The sequence below is a fragment of the Poecile atricapillus genome, chromosome 1 (assembly GCF_030490865.1).
Source record: "Poecile atricapillus isolate bPoeAtr1 chromosome 1, bPoeAtr1.hap1, whole genome shotgun sequence".
Lineage (NCBI taxonomy): Eukaryota > Metazoa > Chordata > Aves > Passeriformes > Paridae > Poecile > Poecile atricapillus.
This window is the reverse complement of record NC_081249.1, coordinates 142190783-142206823: the sequence shown is the minus strand read 5'-3', so window position 1 is coordinate 142206823 and position 16041 is coordinate 142190783. Positions and strand designations below refer to the sequence as shown.

Sequence of the window (16041 nt, the reverse complement as noted above, 5' to 3'; positions counted from 1 at the left end):
GATCTTAGCTTTACCAGACCCAGTGACAAGACAACTTGATTCTGTGGGAGAGAACTATGTCCCATAACTGAGGCAGATCTTCAACATAATTGTACATCTGAGAAAAGGCATCCTAAAAATAAGCCTTATATCCTGCCCATGCAAAATTCTACTCCTCTGACTTTGTTGCATACTGCAGTTAGAAGAGTGTGAGACTGTAAAAACATGAAAGAATGTTTTCTCAAATTATTCTCAAAATAGTCTTTCTCTGACTTGCTCAGAGTACCATCCCACTGAGCTGTGGGACATCAGGCCATTGGCATTTTTTCTTTGCATGAATTGTGTACTGTCTGCTGTTCTTGCCCTTCATGAATAATAATTACAAAAATATCTTCTGATTGTCTAGAGAGAAATCAAATTTGGTGTTAGTCATTGACACAAACACTCTGTTTAGCATGTGGCCTCATCTTGAGTACTGTGTGAAGTTCTGGGACTCAAAATATAAGAATGATGCTGAAGTCCTTGGCTGTCCAGAGTTTGGCTTGTCTAAGTTGGAGAAGAGGAGGCTGAGGGGTGACCTCATGGCTCCCTACAGCTTCCTGAAAAGGGGAAGTGAGGAGGGAGGTGTGATCTCCTGGGATCCAGTAATAGCATGCATGGGAGTGGTTTGAAGCTGTACCAGAGAAGGCTTAGACTGGATGTTAGGAAGCATTTCTTTACAGAGAGGGTGGTCAAACACTAGAACAATCTTCTTAGTGAGGTGGCCAATGGCCCAAGATGTCAGTTTTTAAGAGGCATTTGGACAATGCCCTTAATACCAGGCTTTAACTAGATCAGTCCTGAACTGGTCAGGCAGCTGGACTAGATGTTCACTGTAGGTCCCTTCCATAGGAAATAGCCTTTTCTACTCTTTTCTATTCCATTCCATTTCTAAAAAATGCTAACTGTGATAGTTTCAAGATGGAAGTGTGTAGGTTACGATGTGTTTTGTTGATGGGTACAGTTCTAAGACAAATGGTGTGTATTACAAAAGTGCCTGATGAGACTTTAAGACTTACTAATTGGGTTGATGTATATGTCCAAAACCAGATTGTAATAGTGGTTGTCATTGTGTATGGCATTCTGATACAGCAACTAATACAATTTTGTTACTTTTCAGGGAAAAAACATAGAGACTGAGTATTTGTCTTTTTTCTGGGGAGTTTTTCTGTGCAATTTCCAGTATAGTAGAAAATCCATAGGTAACTGTAGTTATAGCACAAAAAATAGTAGCACCCTACAGAAGGCATGGGTGTGAACAGCTATTTTAGAACCTGTGTTCATAGCCACCTGTGTGGATGACTGTACATTAATTGCTCATCATAGTTACTGGTAGGCCTGAAGCAGGCGACCTTACTGCTCCAGAGATGAGGGATAAGGTTCCCCACACAACATGGCCGGTGGACAGCGGCTTCCTTTGCAGGTGAGGGGGGAGTGCTGGTACCTCCCTCTGTGTTGCCAGAGCTCTTCCTTCCCCATTCTTATCAGCTTCGTCATGTAGGATCTGGTGCTCTCTGAGCTACTCTCCACGAGACTTTGTTATCAGCTTTTGAAGCGCCTTTTGTTGTTGATGCTGTTGATGTTGTGTTCCAACACAAGATACATTTCCGTGTGGAAATGGCGTTGTGGGTTTTTTTTTAGTTTTGTTGTTGTTGCCATGTTTGGGGCCCTTACCAAACAGCTTTGATAGGACAGTTTGATGCTCTGGAAACTAATGAGGGGCGTATGATTTTACATGCTGCACTAAATAAACAACAGGCAGACAGAGCCGGATCGAGCGTTTCAGGCCAGCGCGGCCCTCGCTCCCGGGGAGCCGGAGGCGTTGCTCATGCTGACGGCCGGGCAGGCCGGCAGGGCTAGGAGCGGTGGAGGCGGGCAGGGGCTAGACAAGGCCTCGACAAGGACCCCGAGCACTCCCCAGCCTCCCCCTGTCGATGCCGCTGCCCCTCTGCGGCGAAGGGTGGCGGAGCCGCCACTGCCGGCTAACTCTGTGCCGCTCCGGGGGGCCGGGCCGAAGCCGCTGCCCCCCATTCCCGCCCCGGTTATGAAACCGCGGGGGAGGGGCCAGTGCCGGCCGCGGCGGCGCCGGGAGAACCGAGTCCGCGGGAGCGCAGGTGAGAGCGGGGTGGTCTTTCCGCCCAGGCCGCGGGGGCTCCGGGCCGCGCCGGGGGCTGCGGGGCGGCTCCGCGCCAGGCCCGGAGGCGCCGGAAGGGCAAGAGCCCGCGCGGTGCCAGCCGAGCTATATTTGACACGGGCAGATAGCCGTGACGGCCATTCAGGAATTCTGAGTAAGCTCAGCGCGACCACGGGCTCAGCCTAGGGATGCTCTGTGGGAAGGAATTGCGGCTGCGGACGGCATTTGGCGCACGGCCCGCTGGCTGCAGAGAAGGCCGTGGGAGGCCCGTGCTTTTCCTCAGGGGCCTGGTGGCGTTGTGGCTGGCATAATACGGGACACGAGTGGCTGAATCCCACCGCGGTCAGATGAGCAGTTCCGGTGTGGTTGCCAGGCAGTGCAGGAGCCCAGTCCAAATACCAGGTGGTGGTTGTGAGGAAAAGTGGCCATTATGCAGCAAGTACCTTCTGAGCCCGTTTGTTGCAAGGCCAGTCAGCCCTGGCCATCGTCGCTAAAACTCTGACCTTTCCCTTAACTGAATCTAAAGAGCTTAGTGTGACCTACCAGAGGAACAGTTAGAGTATTATGTGGTTTCACAAATGTACTTTATGCAGATCTTTGGGTTTCAGGCTTGAATGTTTGGTAGAAGAACATCTGTCAAAACATATTCCAGTGCTTTAGGATACATTAGTTTTCATATGTGAACAATGAAGATTTTATTGAACTTGTTCCTCTCTTCAGTAGAGAACAACAAAAAGCTAGTGTTATCCCAATGAAAGAGGATATAGGTCTAATCACTAGCTTCAGACTAACTGGGATATGTTCCATTCCAGTTTTCCTCTCTGGTTAGAAGTGTATGACAGTCTTACCTTCCATGCTTTGTTTGCTTTCAGTGATCAGACAGAATGGCTCCAGTAAACCAGCCAAAGGACAAGAAGCGTGAGAGAGCATGTCAGCATTGGCCAGAAGAGGCAAAATCAGCTGGGAAGAGGAAACGGGACTATGGAGAACGAGGGAATGAGAAACAAGAAAAGAAGTTTGTGAGAAAAACATTTAAACCCTTAGGGAAAAGAGGTAACATTTCTTCAGATTCTTACCCTTTTCCCCTACCAGATTTACTGCAAATTACAGGCATTGACTAGTTGAAGAGGGAGAATGCCAAGAAGCATGTTCAGACACGAGTGTTCAGATGGGGTTAGATGTTGAAGTAGTAGGCTTGTGTTGGGGTAGTACATCCTGCAAGTTTTTGTCTAGTGAGTGTGTATGCATGCATGAATGTTTGAGACTCCGTACCCTTTGGTACGAGCACTGAAGTACTGAAGATGCTGTTACAGCTCATTCGAGGATGGTTTAGTTTTGTGGAATTCCTGTATTACCAGATCTCTGCTTTAGTGTAGGACAGACCAATCTTGGTAATCCATTTTTACTCTCATGCAATTCTGAATGCAGTTGTTAGTTTCAAGGTGGGTGTCCTACAGCATGCAGTCTGAACTGGTATTTGCACCCATTTTTTCCCTGTTCTAACTTTTGCTACAGTATGTAGGAATACTTTCTACCTCTGTTCAGATTAGAATGGACAGAATTTCCTGTAATTACTTCTCCTCATGTGGATTTTTTTCCTTTGGTGTCTAACTTACATAAAAAAAATCCTAAAGATTTTTGATGTAATGTGGAGTTGTGATTAATTTCTAATATACTGGAAAGTTCAATGCTTTGCATTGTCAGGGAAGCTGTCTAGACTTTACCTACAGCAACTTCATAGAATCATTTAGGGTCAAAAAGACCTTTAAGATCATAGAATCCAACTGTTAACCCAGCACTGCCAAATCCACCACTAAACCATGTCCTTAAGTGCCACATCTACACATTTTTTAAGTATCTTTAGGAATGGGGACTCATCTGCTTCCCTGGGTAACCTGTTCCGATAGTTGACAACTCTTTCAGTGAAGAAATTTTTCATGTTAGCCAACCTAAACCTTTCCTGGTGCAACTAGAGACCATTTCCTCCTTCCTATCACTTGTTACTTGGGAGAAGAGACAAACTCACCTCTCTCAACAACCTCCTCTCTCTCTCCTTTCAGGTGGTTGTAGAGAGCAATATGGGCTTCCCTCAGCGTCCTTTTCTCAGATAAAAAAACATTAATTCCATCAGTGGTTTAGGTGATCACCAGGGTTACTGCCTTGTGTGGAGATACTTTGTGTTTTCTGTACAATTTTGGCTTAAGGATCCAGAAATTGCTGAAGTGTTTTTCAAAAGTCAAAGATACGGGGGTTCTATGATTTTGCACATTTCCATTGTGTGGTCTGTAAGTCCAAACTTGGAGGAGTTAGCAGGGTGAACAGTAGCTGTAGAGGCAAAACGCTCTGTTTAAAAGGAGTTCTGTCCATAACTGTAGATAGTTAAAACATCTTCTGTAGTTTATCTCCATGATTTTATTGCAACTTCGTGACCTGATTTTTGTATTTGGTAAGCATCTGCCATTCCGACAAGATACTTCAGAAAAATGAGGCTAATCATATTTTTCCCTTAACCCTTTTGTAAAAAGATGAAGAGCTTTGTATTTAAGCTTTTCCATTCTGTGTTTCAGTTTGTAAGTGTTTGGAATTTTTTTTCCTCCTGATCCATATAGGACAGTTTCCGTTTCTTACAATTAAACCACCTTTTTAGAGGGTTTCTTTCAGCTGACTCTAAAAAGGCCTGAAGCTTTATTATTTAATAAATTATTGTTCATTATAAAATGGAATCTGAAAAAAATACCTCAATTTCTGTCGCCTCTGAAGAAGGAACCGTGGATACCAATTCTTCAGTAAAAAAAGGGAATTAGAATAGAAATACTTTTGTATCTATTTCAGCAGGTGTGACACGTGTTCTCACTATGTTAGCATGTGAACAAAAAAGTGTGCTTCTCTCCATCATTGCATTAAAGAAAGATTTAATTTAGGTTTTAATCATATAGGATGAGCCATGTGTTTTCAGTCTTCTGTGTTTTTTTAAAATAAGTGTCCTTAAATGAAAATATCATTTGTGTTTCTTAAGAAATGCATTTGACATTTAGATCCCCTGGGGTGTTACAGACCATTGGTGTGGGGATGATTAGATCACAGACATGGGACTGAACAGATCTATTTTTTACCTAAAGGCCCCTGAAGACAAAAACTTGGAACGTGAACAAAATGTAGAAACAAGCTGTGCTCTCAGCAAAAATCACTCCAAACAGAAAGGTTTTCAGGCGGTGAGGTGTCAGCAAGTCTGTTATCAAAAACAAAACTCTCAGCGCTGTGAGCAGACTGTATGGGCTACAGCGTGAGCAGACAGAAAGTTCTGATTCACAGCAGGCATTTCAGGAACTGTGTGAGAGCTCATGTTGCCATACTTGGGAAATTTGCAGGTGTTCCTGCTGATTACACATATGACTTTTCTTCTGCTGTATGAAGAGGCTTACCACCTCCAATGGCATATTTCCAAGTTGCTGGAGCTTTGGATAGTAGCATTGTGGTTTGGGTATAAAACATTTAAATTGTATGCTCTCCAAGAGGTCCACCACCCACCTGTGGCATTGCTTTAGTCGTTTCCTGTTGTCTTTGATAAATCTTTGGGAAAGAGAAGGAAAGTTTAACAACAAGAAGCATACACAAAGCTCTGGTGGGCTATGGGATGCACTGGACTCCATAATTGCAGAAGCTACTGAACCTTAGATGTGCAAGAATTATTTAGAGGCTTTTATCTTGTGGCTGAAGCTTTTTATGGATGTAGCAGGAAATTCAGATGTCTTCCTTTATTGTTTAATGAATGAGCATGACAGGTGTTGCTAATTAGTGAGTTTTACTCTCTTCCTCACCAGCAGGTTGCTGTGGAGATGGATTTGTGATGAGAAACAAGAGAGTCCTTTCCTCTCAGCTAGAGCGGCGATGCAGCATTGTTCATTATGTCTACCAGAAAATGCTGGGAGGCTCCTTTCAGGCACAGCTCAGGCAGGTGAGGAGTGTCTCCTTCAGGACCTGTTGGACATCTTAGCTCCCTGCATAAAAAGATCTTCAGCACAAGCAGAGGAACTTTAAAGGGCTGAGAAGTCCCCCAATTTGTGGGGTACACAGTTTGTGGCTCCAAGTCTGATGCACCCTTATGTTTCTTAATCCTGTAAAATGCAAGAGCTGAGATGGCTGTCCCTTTTGGTTGACCCAGCCCTGCCAATTTTTAGCCTCTGTTAATTCTGCACTTCCTTGAATCATATTTAAACTTGCCCACTTTCCCAGTGTAGTTATTGCAGTGATACTTTTGTATGCTGATCTGTTTTGTGGTACTGTTCTTGTATCCACTTTACTTTGCCAATCGTGTCATGTTAAGTGTTGATTTTTTTCCTCTTCACAGACATAGCCATCAAGTCCATAATATTTTACTGTTTCGCAGAGCTGAATGCCTTTCATTTGAGAACCAGTTCTTTCTGTAACATCCATAGGTGGGAAGCACCTGGGCGAGCTTTGTTGTTACGAATTTTGTGTGAACATACTAACATTAATGACAATTAGAAATTATTAGCATTCCTCATTCTGTGAATCTCAGGGATGCTTGCAAAAGTCGTAATTCTCTTTTACCTTTTAAACAGAGATTGGAGCTGGCTTTTCTGCGTTCTCTTTCCTCATACTGCCTCTTCCGAAGAGCAAGTCCCTTTGACAGGAGAGTGACATGTCTGGAATGGCACCCAACACACCCCAGTACGCTAGCTGTTGGTTCCAAAGGTGGAGACATCATCCTTTGGGACTGTGAAGTACTTGCTAAAACCTGCTTCATAAAGGGGGTAAGCCTCTGTATGTGAGAAATGGGTGGGAGGGAAAACTGGAGTACTATGGAGTACCACAGATAAAAACCAAGGTCTGTTGTGAAAAGCACATAAGGGTCTTGGGTTTCAGAGTAGCCAGTTATGGGTAGGACTGAGGTGCATCAACATGACTGTTCCCAAGTCCCAGACTGTTTTAGCACTGGGGAGAACAGAGGCATGGTGATTAAGTTCATAGTGAAGCAGCACTTGGTGTGTGCTCAGTAGGAAAATAATACAGCAACTGGCAAAAGAGTTATCTTCAAAGGATACCAGAAACAAGTAGGCAGAGAGGGTCTGTCTGGTTTAGGTCTCAATCTTTCTCTGCTCATCTTTTATTGTGGCAGATGAAGAAATATCTTTGGGGAGAAACAAGGTGCCTTTATCTCAAGTGAGAAACTAAGGTAGAATGAATGGTTTGTACAGCTGGCATACCCCCTCATTGCTGTATTCAGCCATTTCCATTCCAACAGGGGCTCAAGGACTTTGTAGCTTTTATTAACTTTCTAAGTTAAGATAGAAACACATTGAGAGGCTTATCCTCCGGAAATCCAGAGTCATCTTTCTCTTTTTGTAAATAGGCTGGTGCCAGACAGCAAGGGTGTACCTTGCCTGGGGACTGAAGGAATTGCAGATTTGTCCCCCAGGAGAGCAGCTCCTGGTTTAGACAACTGTCATGTGGGAGACATGGTTGTCTTTCCTGCTTAGAGGACTGTGGTGTGTTTCACTGTTACTATTAAATACATAGCAGTGCCTGCAGACTTGCAGAACACACTTTTCTCCTTCCCCATCACTCAGTGGATTTTTCTTTTGTTCATCCCCTTCCTTGTAGATGGGAGCTGGAGGGGCCATCACAGCAATGAAGTTTAACCCTTTTAACCCTAGTCAGCTGTACACTGCGTCAGTTGCCGGCACTACCACCCTGCAGGATTTTAATGGCCATACTGTCCGGGTCTTCACCAGCACCGAGGACTGGGAGTAAGAATACAGTAATGCTTTGGGCCTCTGTGTCCTGCTGGCAGAAGCACTACAGAGAGCAAGAGAAACAGAGAGAGATATGTTTCTCTAATATGTGAGAGCTGGGCTTCCTCTTCCCAATGTACATGTTCTTTATCCTCTGAATTTCAGGGAGGCTCATTCTTTTTATTTTTCCTTGAAATGGGGTAGTGGGTAGGAAAGAGCTTTTCAGTTATGGGGAGGGACTCTGATGCTGCTTACTTCCTGTTGTATATGAGTGAGTGGGGATCCAGTGGATTTCCTTAGTTGTCTGTTCTTAACACATCACAAAGCTCTATGCCCTGGGGACCTTCTAACCTCTTCACCTGCTAGCAGGGCTGCTTGTTGTCAGATGGTTTTTACAGGAAAATTCATAGTTCTCTACATGCTTCTCCACAAATGCCACTGACTTCAAGCAGTGCCTGCCATTAGGGTCATGCCAATTCGTCCCACCAAGCTTCTGGTGCTTATCTAAAATACCAAAATTAAGAGTCTGGGTTCCTTCAGTAGTGAGTGAAAAGAGGAGATGAATTGCTAGAAGCAGCTCTCAGAATTACCTTCTCAAGACTCTTGTTTTTTTCTGTGGACTCATGAGGAAGCCTGAGCTCTTCAATTAGTTACTTGAGTTCTGTGCTTGAAGGTAAGTGAGAGAATTTCAGTTAGCTTTCACTTTACTTTCCGCCACCTAATTCTTTTTGAGTGCAGCATGGTTACTTTTTAATTTGGCTGTTCACCTGCCACCTTGTAATAGGGCAGAAGGTGAACCCAGGTTGTGCTGGGGTGACTGGTGGGGTGAGCAAGGAGAGGTAAACTGGGTCCTGAGATATGAGGATCTTGTATCCCAGTGGGATGCCTGTCACAACAGTGATGCCTAGATTTGAAAGGGCGTGCCATCCTCCTTCTTCTGCTGTGAGGACAGGCAGGCTCTATGGGCAGGCCTTTTTTATCTTCATTGGCCTCTTGAAACCTAGTATTTACAGTGAGACTTTACTAAGTAGTTGTTCTGTGAGCAGCAGATGGAGTGCACTTGAGTGCCAAAGAGTTTGGGGACTCCCAGTTAGCTCTTTTTTACTTTGTGTAGGATTTCCACTTTTCCTTAGTAGAAAGGCTGGGGGAAAACAACGTAATAATAATAACTACAACATAACATATAACATAAGATTCCTATGCATTGGGTTTAGCAGTAAGGTTTGCATTTGGCTTTTCCTGCTTGTTGGTACCTTGGGAAAGACCAGATACAGCACTGGAAGCAGCCTGTAGGGAGCTAGTCAATGTAATCTCTGTAAGTAAAGCTTGGTGCTGGGCTATCATGAGATTTTATGTGGTTTATGCATGGAATGGTGCTGGTGTTGCTTGTGATCTCCTAAGCATTGGCTGAGCCACGTGGTTCACTGCAGATTAATCCTACCTCCATAACAGAAGCAACAGTGCTTGCTGCTAATGAGGTTTGCAGCCCAAAGTTTGAAGTATCAGAATGTATGTGCTTGGATTTGAAACAGGTTAGAAAAAAAGTTTTTGTGTATATGCTCTGTCAGAAAGCAGTGCTTTTACCTAGAGAAACTGATAGTGTGTATCAGGAGGTGACTCTTAAATTAAGATTTTCACATTTACTCTAACCTTGATGTCTCTTGGCTTTGTGTGCATTTCAGAAAGGGCCAGGAGATTCTCTTGGAGACATCAAGTTCAGTCCTTACGAGGCAGAGAAGCTTTATGTGGCATCAGGTGATGGCACCCTAAGTCTGCAGGATCTTGAGGGCAGAGCGGTGCAGGTGATCTCTCATGCCCTGGACTGTGGCCATGAGCATCATAATGTTTGGTGAGAAGAGGGCTCGGCAAGGTTAATTTTCTGTTCCTTGGGGTTAATGCTGTGTTGCTTCTTTATCTCTAGGAAGACTGTTAGGAGTTAGAAGTTAGGAGACTCTTGGTATGAATTGGTCCCATGGGGGAGCTTGGAGAGAGGGTCCTGGTTGCTAGGCAGCCACAAGGCACTTAGGTTTTTACATTAGCTGAGCATGCTGACCACATCGTCCCATGCTACTTTCTGGTGATGCCATCTCCTGTCTTGCAGATACCGATGGCTTTTTACTTTATGAAGTGTGAGGTGAGAAGAGCAAGGTAACATCCTTCTCTTCATTGTTGTCAGTAGTCTGTTTTATCAGTGGCAGCTCAGGTAGGATAAGGAAAGCCATTCCTGCACAATTTGAGTTTCAGTTTCTTGAGTTTACCCTGTTGCCCTTTTGCAGACTTTAGGCTCACCATGTTAATTTCCATGGCCTTGAATTATTAGAATAATTTATCTTGCAAGTGTAGCTTTTGCAACAAGTTCCCAAAGGACCCCAGCTTTATTCTCACTGCCCTTCTCCCAGGAGAGATGGCATTAACACGTATGTCTTTATCAGATAAGTTTCTATTCAGTTTTATTTCCTGGAGCATGAAGTTGAGACAGTTTGATGTGCAGCTTTTCAGTTCAAAGCTTCTGTCTTTACTGCTGCTTCAGTGTTTTGTGGAAAATGTAATTTCAAAGCTGTTTCTTCACATTTGTTGAAGTCCCAAGAATGTTCTGATCTTTCCCAAGGTATTTTCATGCCAGGCGCCAAGCGGTTCTTCAGCCTCAATTATGTTATGCTATTGCAATGTGTTACACTCCACCCAATAAGCCCTTCAATATGACTTTGAAATTGTTTCGCATTCAGTTACCAACAGAAAGCACTGCTGATAAGCTGTCCTTCTTCCTAATACTCAGGCCCACACCACCAGGCAGGAGATTGCAGTTAAAATCTGTTACAGTCTCCCTTGTCAGGAAGGAAATGTGAACCAGAACTCCACTGCCTTCACTTTTCTGTAGGAACAGCACTGATCCGTGTCTTTCCCTCTAGTTGCTGGTACTGCAGTGTGGATGTTTCTGCAAGCTGCCGTGCCGTGGTGACAGGTGATAATGTGGGCAACGTGGTCCTGCTCAGCACTTCTGGTGAAGAGGTTTGTATGGCTCCATGCAGCATCTCCTCTACAGGAATCTTCATGGCTCATGTGCTTTCCTACTCTGCAGGGACCCTGGAAAGGGGGGGCAAGTGACTTGCAGCTCAGGAGATGAGTTCACTCATTGTCTGGGTAGTGAGAAATCCCCCACTTCTGTCACCCAGTAGACATTTTACATTGTTGAGTATAATGGTAGTAATTTCTAAACAAGGAATTATTACCTGTCATGTACTACCCTTTCCTTAAGAGTATTTGCTGTTAGCCAGAATTATTATAGGGTAACCTGAAGATGTGAGCACCCTCTGCCAACAACCTTCACACGTCCAGAAACTTCGTGCCCTGATGGGAGTCATTTAGGAGGTACTGCTTTGCTGTACACCCTTTCTGTGACCTGGGGATAGGCACAGAGCAGTAATGCAGTGACTGTTGGGATGGAAATTGCACTCCTGCCGTTGGACACGAGAGGGCAGGCAAAGGCAGAATGTGAGTCTGGAGTAGTAGCAAAAGAGGATAATCGTAGTGGGCCTTGCTTCAAGAGCCTGCTGTATTGTCACACTGGCACTGCCCTCTCTCCTGCATGTAAGGGTAATATCTGTAAACGTTTGCCACCAAATGTGGTGTGGCCAGAGGCAGCTGTGTAAAGTAGTGGACAGAGTCAGGAGTGCTCCAAGTGAATTGTCCTTACTCAGCATTAGTTACTGACTCACATTTTTTTCCCCCTGAAAGAATGTGACAGTCTTTTCTCCCTTTATCTTGGGAGATATCTGTTATTCTAGGGAGGATGGGCCAGCTTCCACCTTTAGATTAGAGATAATCTTCTGGCCTTGTATAGAAATTTATTCATGGCTGCTTTGTGTTTATTTGTTGTTGTTTATTTAAATATTTATCCTACCCTCATGTTTCTTTCTTCACATGTTTCTAAAAGCCAATTATATCCTCTCACCTTTTTTTACTTAAAGCAAGGTTTTTTTGGTTTTCCACACAAAGCAGTTCCTTCCTTCCTTCCTTCCTTCCTTGTTATCTTGGCAGCAGGTTTTCTCTGTGTGTTCCAGTTTGTTTAAATCTTTCTGCAAGTGAAAGGCTGGCACTGCTTAAAGTCTTCCAGATGTGATCTTGCTTTGTACAGTGGCACTAATACTTCCCTCCATGAAGGCCCACAGTTGTGTTTTCTTTTCTGATAGCTGTAATAAATTGATAAATCAGAGCTTTTCTAGAATGAAGTAGTTATTTCCCAAGGTCATCTTTTCCTTTCTTGTTTCCAGTGAGTACACTATTGGTGTATTTTAGAATATTTGTTACTCTATAAATGTGAGATCTCTTTACTTGCCACTAGTAGATTTTAATTTCTTTACTCCAGATCTTGATTATTTTTTTCTACATGATTTTCTGTTTGCTGCAGATCTGGAAGCTGAAATTGCACAAGAAGAAAGTGACTCATGTAGAGTTTAACTCCCGATGTGAGTGGATGTTTGCCACAGCATCTGTGGATCAGACAGTCAAAATCTGGGACCTCAGAAACATCAAAAACAAAATGAACTTTCTTCATCTGCTTCCACATGAGAAACCGGTCAATGCAGGTGAGTTAAAGATTTCATTGCATAGATGTCTGCAGAGAGTCCACTCAGTTCAGCTTTTATTGTGGTGACAGTGCTAGGTTTTGCTCACATTCCAAGTTGCATGGTGATTAAAGCAAGGAAGCTCCTGGGAATGTATGGCCAGAGGCAGGGAGATGCAGCAGGCTAGGGCAGCTGCAGCACCTTATTAAGACTTGCCATACAAACTGTGACACTGTACCATAGAAGTGAGTTTGAAAGCAGCAATGGCTGAGATTAGAAAACTGAATTTATTGGGGCAATCCCTTTAACAAGAGCAGAGAATGGAACTCAAACCTCTGTTTCTTGGGTGCAACTTTCCCAATTGATGGAAGTTTAAACTGCAGGTGTCTATCTCATTGTTCCACTGTCTTTCTATTTGAATGAGCAAGTTCCTTTCCTTCCTCCTGTGATTCTGAAATGAGAAAAAAGATTATTCTTAGGTAACCCAGCACAGTAGGTTTCAGCTTACTTTTTGTAGGAGTTTTGAGTTTGTTTGAGATAGGTAGTCTGTCTTGTCAAAGTTTTATCTGTTGGGACACATAGCCATATTCACATCCCAATTAAAGAAATAGTGATGGATTTTTAATCACTGAAATGTGACACATTTCTTGTCAGTTACAGCATTGTGATCTTTAGTTTGCCTTAATGTCCCACTTTCCTAGCTTACTTCAGCCCAACACATGGTGCCAAGCTTCTGAGCACAGACCAGCACAATGAAATCAGGGTTTATTCATCTTCAGACTGGACCAAGCCACAGCATCTGATTCCACATCCACATAGGCAGTTTCAGCACCTCACACCTATTAAGGTGAGTTAAGTCTAAGAGGAGCATCATGCGTGGTGCTATTAGCCGTCTGCAAATCAGAAATGGTCTGATTTCTGGTCAAGATACTACACTGGTGGGTGAATATTTACACTGCTGCAACTCCCAGTGGAGCACTGTTCCTCAAGCTGTGGGTGAGATATAGTGAGAGTTGCTCCCAGTGTCAGTTGTCTGGATTGTGTCAGTGCTGAGCTCTGTCCCTTTCTCTAAGGTCTCCATGACTCTGTTTTCTGATCAGGCAACGTGGCATCCTCGCTATGACCTCATTGTGGTAGGTCGCTACCCAGACCCCAAGTTCCCCGGGTACACGCTGAACGAGCTGCGAACTGTGGATGTGTTTGATGGAAACACCGGCGAGATGGTTTGTCAGCTCTACGATCCAAATGCTTCTGGGATCATCTCGGTGAGTTGAGTGCTGCAGCTGAAAGAGTTGTCAATAACACTGCTCTGTCTCTGGGAGAGAGGCATGGTTTAGGGACTAGAACCATATCCAGTTTACTTGTGACAGACTCATGCTGTCATAGGATATGGCTGTCAGCTAAAACTGCTGACTCAAGCAGGGCTAGTCCATGGTTCTTTGTGGGGTTTTTGTGATACTCTTAGGGAACACTGGTTTTTCCAGATGGTTTGTTGCTGTTATATAAGCTGTGTTGCTCTTATGACTGTTACATAAGCAGTGGTGCTCTTACAGACTCTGTGTTTTCATTTTCAGCTCAATAAGTTTAACCCTATGGGAGACACACTGGCTTCTGGCATGGGTAAGTGAAGAGAACCCGGGGCACTAAACGTGTGGGTTCTAGTCCCAGAAAAGGGCTGGCTTGTTGTTCCATGCCATCCATGAAGCAGTAGAAGAAAACAATGGAGGGGGGAAAGCCTTTTCCTCCTAGGCTGTACCATTTCCCTTTGTTTAATTTATCTCATTTCCTAGGCTACAGAGCCAAGTTTAGTCAGTTTTTTGCAGGCTGTGTGGGACTAAGTTAGCTGGCTATAGATTTAGGTCTTAGACCTGTGACAGATGAGACTAGGAATTACTTACATTTCTTAGTTAGATCAGATTTCCACGGCTATGTGGATACAGCATCTGCAGTAAATTATTTTTGCATCCTCTATACCTTGGAAATACCTTAGAAAAAGTTTTCTGAATTTCTGGCATTTAAGTGACATAGCCTAAGGTATTATGATTGATGTCGAGTTTCTGATATACAGCATTTAATTTTCTTCTCAGGCTTTAATATTCTGATTTGGAACCAGGAGGAGATGGCGGTCAAGAAGCATGAACATCTTTTGAAAGCCATGAGAAACGAGGAGATTGAACCATGACAGAACAGGGGATTGGAAGCTGGAGTTCATCCAGACGTGGAGGGCAGAGGCAGGCAAACCCTGGCACAAGCAAACTCAAAAGCTAACTTAATGTCTGGGGAGCTAGAGGAGATGAAAATGAAAAGCAGTGATTCTCAACTGCAGGGAAGGAAGTGAAAAGAGACCGATCTAGAGAACTGATTTAGTGTTTTGATCCTTTCTGAATCCCAGGGTAGAAACTCAGTTGTTGTTGGGCAGTATAAGCTGTGCAGGGAATTAGACTTTGTCCTTCCTCCCTGGATCTGACGTTGCTTCCCTGATACTCTTGGCCTCCTTTTCTAAAAAGTTGTGTCAGTACTTGGTTCCTCTAAGTGGGGTTACTACTCATTTTCTGAGGCACTAGGAAAACTTAAAAGATGTTCCCAGATCTTGCTGAGTTTACTGCTTTCAGCCTACCATATCTATTTGTCATCACTTGTCAGAGGTTCCTATTTCCTGTAGTCTGCAGTAGAGCAGCTCATGACAGGGTCCTCAGCCTGTTCTGGTCCATCCCAGTTGAGAAACCATTTGCTAACAGGATTGACATCCTGAAAAGATAGAATGTTCACAGGCTTGAAGTCATGGATAGCTTGGGTATCCTAGGAAAAACCAAGCTCTCATATGAAAGCTTGGAAAATGTGTTTGTCAAGACATCAGGCTTAGCCTGTTCTCTGCTTGCAGCTGTTTAACTGGACCACAAAGAACAGGATGCCAGAGGTCTCTATCATTGATTGCAAGGACAGTATGGAGCTAGGCACCTGCTGATTCTCTAGTTTCTGTTTTCAGAGTTCTAGGCTGTTTCTTGCCAATGATAGGTAATTTTTTTCACCCATGCCTATGTGCTTCAGAATGTTTGGTAAGAGTGTTATAAAGCAGGAATGAGGGATTTCTTCCAAATACCCCTGCTCAGAGCCAAATCTCAAGACTGTTGTTAAAGGGTTAAGTTTTGCTTTTTCTACTTTGTTTACAAGGCTGCCTGGGGCCTTGCTGCTGTCCCAGAGGTTGATGGGATGGGTTCCAGGCCTGTGCAGATTCTCCACATTCACGTTTATAGTTTTGCAATATTAATATCAATAAAATTTTGTACTAAACTAAAATTCTTTGATAGAGTGGCTGCTTTGAGGATACTGAACTGCTTTTGAAGGGGAGAAGTTTGAGACCTTTCTACAGGAGGGCTATAAGATGTACAACCATGGTAGAAGTACCAGTCATAGTACTGGGTCTGCAGTGGACACCTCCAAGCTGGACAGGATGCATCATCAGCTGTATCTATGCATAGCTGCTGCAGTCAAAACCAGTTTATGTCAAACCTCCCTGTGCTATGTGTGGGATTGTCAAACGGAATTCCTTTAGGGGTGTATGCTGCAG

The 16041-nt window shown here is 43.9% G+C and overlaps 1 protein-coding gene across 1 annotated transcript; it reads left to right on the top strand.

The window, feature by feature from the left end:
- The first annotated feature begins 1384 nt into the window (after window positions 1-1384).
- On the top strand, window positions 1385-15974 carry DDB2 (damage specific DNA binding protein 2). The gene is given in 13 exon segments (XM_058829640.1): window positions 1385-2132; window positions 3025-3205; window positions 5977-6107; window positions 6736-6927; window positions 7778-7923; window positions 10818-10917; window positions 12317-12494; window positions 13175-13320; window positions 13574-13738; window positions 14048-14093; window positions 14561-14649; window positions 14652-14732; window positions 14734-15974. Coding segments are annotated over 12 exon segments (1521 nt in total). The 5' UTR covers window positions 1385-2132; window positions 3025-3036; the 3' UTR covers window positions 14812-15974.
- Window positions 15975-16041: the final 67 nt, after the last annotated feature.